The sequence below is a fragment of the Macadamia integrifolia genome, chromosome 2 (assembly GCF_013358625.1).
Source record: "Macadamia integrifolia cultivar HAES 741 chromosome 2, SCU_Mint_v3, whole genome shotgun sequence".
In the NCBI taxonomy this organism is placed as follows: domain Eukaryota; kingdom Viridiplantae; phylum Streptophyta; class Magnoliopsida; order Proteales; family Proteaceae; genus Macadamia; species Macadamia integrifolia.
In genome coordinates, this window is record NC_056558.1 from 7,348,236 (window position 1) to 7,355,346 (window position 7,111).

Genomic DNA, 7,111 nt, shown 5'->3' on the forward strand with positions numbered 1-7,111 from the left:
CATGTTCACATTTTAAATAATGGTTATATTTGGTATCATTTATTGATTTATTGTCATTTTTTTGGGCTTGCATGAGTGGGCCGGAATATAATAGCACATTTTAAAGAGGGCCCGTTTAAAAACCGGTTAAAGCCCGTTTAACATTAAACATGTCCGTAGCCCGGTTAAGGCCTGACTAAAGCCCGATTATAGCCCAAGACCGACCGACCGAATATAAAGTGTACCATGCCCTCAATAACTAAGCTCGATTAGTTAAATGGGCGGACACGGTGTAGCCTTTGAAAGTCTTCAAGCCCGATTAAGCCCGACCGAAACCGAACCGGCCCAACCGGTTGACACCCCTAGAGTCCTCTCTTATCCCAAAAAAAAAAAAAAAAATTTGAATTTGTATGTTCAATTGAGCATACTTCGCAGGTGTCAACTCGTCTCATTTCATGCTATTTAAAAGATGAAAAAGGGCATAAATGGAATCAAAAAGGACGGTGTTGACAATTGAGACCTACATTCCAATGAACATATATGCAGATGATCCATTATCCTACCTAGTAACCCATTCATATACTATCATGTGATAGATATTGAAGCATTACACAAAGCACATAGTAGAGCGGAACACCTTAGTATAAAAGTTCACTATCGATCACATAATTCTACTAATGAATGTCATGTAGCCAATGGTCACGTCAAAAGTGTAACACTTCACCTTCATCCAAAAAATAAAATTATTCATAATATTTCATTAGGTACAATGACATTTAGTTTTTCCAAAGGCAAATTTTTTAACAAAAAATAAAAAATAAAAAAGGCAAAATTAACCATCTCTCTCAATCACATATTTCCACTTCCATAACTATCTTTTAGATTAATTGGTTTATGCTCACACAGGGTATTTAGTGATATTCAGTGTTTTCAGTGAAAATTGAATGGTTCTCATTCAACCATGGTATGATCATGTCCATGTAGTTGTGAGGTCAGTATCAGCCTGCGGGACTAATCAAGCTGAAGGCCTAGGTACCCATCGTTAACAAAAAATAATTCACATGACCTCGTTGCCTTCCTATATATGGTATTACTTTAACACACATCATTCGTCTGCTCATGTATGTTGCTTGCACTAAAAAACCCTTCCTTGAAAAACCTTTGATAAGGTTCATTGGTGTTAAGGGTATCAATTTAGAATCGAACCGAATCAAATTGAAAAAATTCAATATGTCTTGGTTTCAAAAAGTGAAATTTCTCTTCTTTTTTTTCCTTTTAGCCTAACCGCTTATTCGACCCAAATTGAATAAAGTATAACCAGCATATACAAATTGAATTGAATTCAAACAATACTAAACCCTATAATCATGTCTTTGTCGAGTTGTGAGAAATAACCTACTTTATTGAGTTGTGCAAAGAGAGTTGAAATATACGTACCAATTTGACATTGTACGACTCTTCACGAGGTTGTAATTTTATTCTCAAAAGCAATTTACTTTCACTTAAACCAAATTTGAACTGAATTAATATAGACACCTTATACAAACTGAATGGGACCAAAGAAGAACTGAATAAAGCCCAACTGATTTGGTTCGGCTTCAGTTTTGAGGTTACAAATTTTTCAGTTTCAATTTGTACATAATGCATCTTGAACTAAATCGAACCAAAATCTAAACCAAAAATTGAAATCGAACCAAATGACACCCTTAATTGTGGTTCCTTTCTAAAAAATTAAGTTGAACCAATGGGGCATGGGCTCAATACAGTTTTAAGTATCAACAAGTTGAAAGAAATGAATTAGGCTAATATTGGATAAAAAGTCATTTTTTTTAACCCACAGTCGACCGACAGTATTGGTCAGGTATCAATATCGAACCTGACCGATACAATCATGGTTTTAGAGCACACAACTGGAACGGATATTGATCATCCTCAAAATCATTACAGTATCAAGATAGTATGGTATCAGATCATTCATATCGGACAGAAATATCTCTACTTTACCTTAAAAAACAATTTTTTAACATTTTCACCCTTGATTCGTACCGTTCAACCGATATAATATCAATAAGGAATCAGGATCGAACACTTGCCAAACCAATACGGATCGTACCATGGATACAATATAACTTAGCCCGTATACCCTATCCGATATCGATTCCTAAAATCCTGCTCTATGAAAGTGTAGCCATGAAGGTAGACTCTTGAGGCTTGACCTCTTATTGATGATCAGGATAAGAGTGTTTTGTACATTGTAAAGGCAATTGTGCTACATTATACAGACCTTTAGATACATAAATATAAAGTTCTACATATATATATAGGGAAGGGTAATGTGGATTCTTACTACATCACCCTTGGAGATATGTGGGCCCTCAATGGAGTCTTCATCACAACCTCAAAATTTTGCTTCTCTGACAAGTCAACATCTTCTCCATCAACAGCCATCCATTTGAAATCTTTGATCAGATTAGCTACAAAATACTCCATAAGAAGCAATGCCAGGTTATATCCAGGGCAAATCCTCCTCCCCACACCAAATGGCATCATCTTTATCTCCTTCCCTCCTGTTATATCAAATCCTTCTCCACTCATAAACCTATCAGGCCAGAACTCCATTGGATTCTCCCACACTTTTGGGTCCCACCCCATCTCTGCCATCATAAAATAAATAGTAGCATTCTTAGGTATGACATGTTTGTCTAATTGAAACTCCTCCGTGACAGCATGTGACAACCCAAAGTGCATTGGAGGATGCCGCCTCAGCCCTTCCAAAACTACTGCCTTCAAATAAGGCATCTTCTGCAAATCCTCCTCTGTGATCTCTTCATCTTCTCCCAAAACCCTCATGATTTCAGAATATAGCTTTGCTTGGATATCTTGATGCTTTACTAGGTTGGCCATGATCCATTCCATTGTCGTTGCTATTGTGTCAGTGCCTGTAGAAAACGAGAACCTAAAATGAAGCAAAAACTAATGAGAATCACAAATAATCAAACAATACACTCAAAGATTTACGTGGGTTGACAAGATTGCCTACGTCCACGATGAGATGAGATCTGTTTCACTATCCATAGAGAATAGTGTTATAATTGCTCGTCATCATACCTCTGTCAGATTGATTTATAGAAATACCCATATAGTTCTAAAAAAAATTCTCAAAGTGAAAGTGCGCTGATTCTTCTAGGCCTCTTAACGGTCCCTCAAGATCAGCCCACAAATGCAAGCGAATACAAGACATCATACCCTAATAATACCTGCATTTAGAAACTCGGAGCATAAGGTCCGCAACTCAAATTCGTTGAGCTTCCTATCTTCATCTGGAAGCCAAATCTTCAACAGTGTATCAACATATGAAACGACTAACTCATCAGTCTCATGGTGATTCTCCTTTCGTTCAATCAGAGATCTTATCAACGGGGTGAGAATATTTGCCCTGCACTGCTGCAGATCGAGCAGTTCCTTCTGCAACTTCCTGAAGATCATCTTTCCTAAGTTTGGCATGTAGGACAGGATTCTGAATCTACTGAAATTGGTAGTGAATGTTCTCTGAGAAGCTTCGACCTTTTTGATAACCTCCTCATCAAATTTTTGACCAAAACACATGGAAAATACTATGGAAAAGAAGGAGAGACGAACTTGTGTGGTCACACAAATGGCTTTGCCAGATTCAGATTGGTCTTTGAGCTTGCTTACAAGTGTTTGCAAGGCCAATTTGCGGGTGTTTCTGTAGCTGTAGAGGATAAAATAGAGAGACTCAGATCCAAACCCAGATGATATATGTCAAGTTTTTCGACTGTTGAACAATGGTGACAGTAATTTCAAAACTTCAAATATTTAGTATAAACCCATATTGATCTTCTCTTAGGGAAGGGCTTTTGATAGAACAGAATCTAGTGCCTCTGAAGCTTGGAAATTTACTCATTCTATGAGGGATTAATTCATTGAAGAATGTATCCTATAGAGTGGGCAGTGGACATTCAATTACCCCATGGACAGATCACACATCCTTTGAATTGAATTCAAGGATTTTTCCTCTTGGGGAGGAGTGTTATTAGGGTTATTGGGAATTCTTTGTGAACACAGATAGGCGAGAGGAAGAGAACATATAACCCTTTCTCCATTGTTAATTACTGAAAAGTGCTCTCATGTCTCCCATGGACAGATCACCTTGCTCTCATCCCTCTATGGAGGTTGGAACCATGCGACTTGCCTATAGTTAGGAAAACCATATGGTGCAAGAGGGTGCTCAAGAAGTTCAAGATTGATGAGTCCATTGATAAGCTAGGGATTGACTAACAAGAGACTTATTCTCCTATGGCTAGGATTGCATCCATACAGATCATCTCAGAGATTGATTGTGGCTCACTTGGATTTGGAGTTTTTCTAGTTTGATGTTAAAACAACATTCCTAAATGGTGACTTGAAGGAAGCACAATCTACATGTGACAGCATGAGGGCTTTCAGGTGCAGGGACAGGAGAACTGATGATTCACTCGACCAACTGGCTACACCCTTACACAACCCACTATGTCTTTTTCACATCTTCAATGGGTTTGTAGTTGGCAGGGGCAAATCCAAGTCAGTTTTGATGGGTCAACAATGGGTAACCTAGACCCTCCTGGATCTTGTGGTGTTTCCAGAAAAAACAAGGATTATCCTATATCTTAAGTTTTGCTAATTTTTTAGGCAGAGCAACGGTACCATTGGCCAAGGACTGAAATGCTCTATAATAATTAGTTCTTGCTTATATTAATGGCTACTCTGATGTGTGGTTGGAAGGAGATTAACAGTAGTTTTGGATTTTATTAAATATTAATGGTCACCCTTAAGAACTTCCTTGGTCTATTGGCTCATAAGCTCATTCTGCCGTTTCACACTATTAACAGTTAAAAAAATAAAGGGTAAAGGGCGGGGGGTGGAGACCTAAAATCATACATGGATTGATGAGATCAATGTTGCCAAAGACCAAAACTGTGAAGTCATACCTCTTCAGCCGAGAAGGGTGGAGGATCTCAGAGGTGAGGTTCCGGCGGAGGAGCCGCCAGTAAGGGCCATAAGGAGAAGAGCTGATGGCCTTTTGCGTGCTAGTGGCAGAGTGATTTAGGGCATGCGGGCGATCGGCAAAGATGGCTCCATTCTGGATGAGGGCTTGATGAGCAAGGAAACGGCTGTTAATGAAAATGTTGGGTTGGGAGCCAATGGGTACAGAGAAGACTGGACCGTACTTGGCATGGAGCTTCAATAGGACTGGCTCAAGTTCTAACAAGCTCCCACGAAGCCACAGGAAGTTGCCTATGATGGGTACTGTCCAAGGGCCTGGTGGGCATCTGGGATTTGTATTGTGTGAGAGGAAATCCAGGAGAAGCTTAAGGGCAGCACAGAGGCATAGAGTGGTGAAGAGGATGACCCAGATCTCCATTTGAGATTGAGATTGAGAGAGAGAGATTACCCAGATCTCCCTTGTATTCATGTTATTATATTTTTGGAGGATAAGATTTCCATATATGCCATGTGAAATGAAATACAACACATGTTATGCTTAATTTATATGGTCTTCCTAGATGATAGTGTAAAAACATTTTTCAAGTCTACCAATCGACTCATCCATTTATGCCGTGTGATAGACTAGGGGTGTCAATTTGTGGCCCGAACCGGGTAAATCGACCAGGACCGACCGTTTAAAGACCGGCCCGGCCCAGACCATTTATTAAACGTGTCGGGCTTGAGCCCGGCCCGTTTATAAATGGTCGGTCTCGGTTTTGCTACTTGAACCGTCGGGCGCCCGACCGAGACCGGCCTATTGTGCACCAACGTGGCCCGACCCTTTAATGATTGTAGAATACCTATTTTACCCCCCAAATTAAAGAATAAAAACTAAAAAGTAAAGACATGTTCACATTTTAAATAATGGTTATATTTTGTATCATTTATTGATTTATTATCATTTTTTTGGGCTTGCATAAGTGGGCCGGAATATAATAGCACATTTTAAAGAGGGCCCGTTTAAAAACCGATTAAGCCCGTTTAACATTAAACATGTCCGTAGCCCGGTTAAGGCCCGACTAAAGCCCGATTAAGGTGGCCCGATTATAACCCGAGACCGACCGACCGAATATAAAGTGTACCATGCCCTCAATAACTAAGCCCGATTAGTTAAATGGGCGGACACGGTGTAGCCTTTGAAAGTCTTCAAGCCCGATTAAGCCCGACCGAAACCGAACCGACCCGACCGGTTGACACCCCTATGATAGACAATGAAACATGACGCATAAACGTAAACAGTAGACATAGTTAAATATAGTTTTGGGAAATTATTCTTTGTTTGGGAGTGTAGTCTATGCGAATGATCCTTTGTGTTTATCGCGCTTCTTTTCTTATGAAATGACATCTATACCTTTTATTGGAAGAGAAAAAAGAGAATTAAGGAACATCATGATTTAGATCCTCTTCAATTCTTAATGGTGCAATTCCCTCTGTGCATGCGATATTTGAACATTTTCAAAATCGAACAATTGTAAAAATTCAAGGCATTTGAGGAGTTAAAATAGGTTTAAATTCTAAAAACTTCTACAACCATTGGATTTTAAAAAGGGTAATTTACAACGCCACCTCCTAGAGAATGCCACAATTACAAAAACACTCCTTATGTTTCACCAAATTAGACTCAGACCCCATACGCATTGTGTGAGTGTGTGTGTGTTTTCTTGTTTTCGTGTACAGTGGGTAAAGATCGAAAAATTTATCACCTGTCTCTCTCTCTCTATCTCTCTCTCTCTCTCTCTCTCTCTAAATTATTGCATGCCTTATCTTACCTATGGGGTACCAAGTAAGCGAATTTATGAGACCCCCCGTCTATAGGTTTTTTCTCTTATTTGGCGAAGGCATTCATTAAACAAAATAAAGCAAATGGCCTAAAGAGAGAAAGATCAATCCCAACGAGACACCACCTCCCACTAGGCGAATGGAAGGCATACATAAGCTGTGACATCATGAAACGACCTTGCTTATACTTCTCAGTGTGTGAGTGTGTGTGTGTTTTCTTGTTTTCGTGTGTAGTGGGTAAAGATCGAAAAATTTATCACCTCTCTCTCTCTCTCTCTCTCTCTCTCTCTCTCTCTCTCTCTCTCTC

At 39.3% G+C, this 7,111-nt stretch overlaps 1 protein-coding gene across 1 annotated transcript; it reads right to left on the bottom strand.

Moving 5' to 3' along the window:
• Nucleotides 1-2,164: 2,164 nt before the first annotated feature.
• LOC122072295 (cytochrome P450 89A2-like) lies at nt 2,165-5,509 on the bottom strand. Its single transcript, XM_042636884.1, has 3 exons — nt 4,968-5,509; nt 3,237-3,712; nt 2,165-2,918 (listed from the first exon to the last, which is right to left on the bottom strand). Exons 1-3 carry the CDS (start codon nt 5,450-5,452, stop codon nt 2,326-2,328), a joined length of 1,554 nt encoding a protein of 517 aa, XP_042492818.1. The 5' UTR covers nt 5,453-5,509; the 3' UTR covers nt 2,165-2,325.
• Between the last annotated feature and the right edge of the window lie 1,602 nt (nt 5,510-7,111).

Coding starts and splice junctions, on each gene's coding strand:
- LOC122072295 (XM_042636884.1), bottom strand. CDS start 5,452: ATGAATACAAGGGAGATCTGGGTAATCTCTCTCTCTCAATCTCAATCT. Junction 3,713..4,967: donor CACCCTTCTCGGCTGAAGAG/GTATGACTTCAC, acceptor TATCCTCTACAG/CTACAGAAACACCCGCAAAT. Junction 2,919..3,236: donor CTCCGAGTTTCTAAATGCAG/GTATTATTAGGG, acceptor CGTTTTCTACAG/GCACTGACACAATAGCAACG.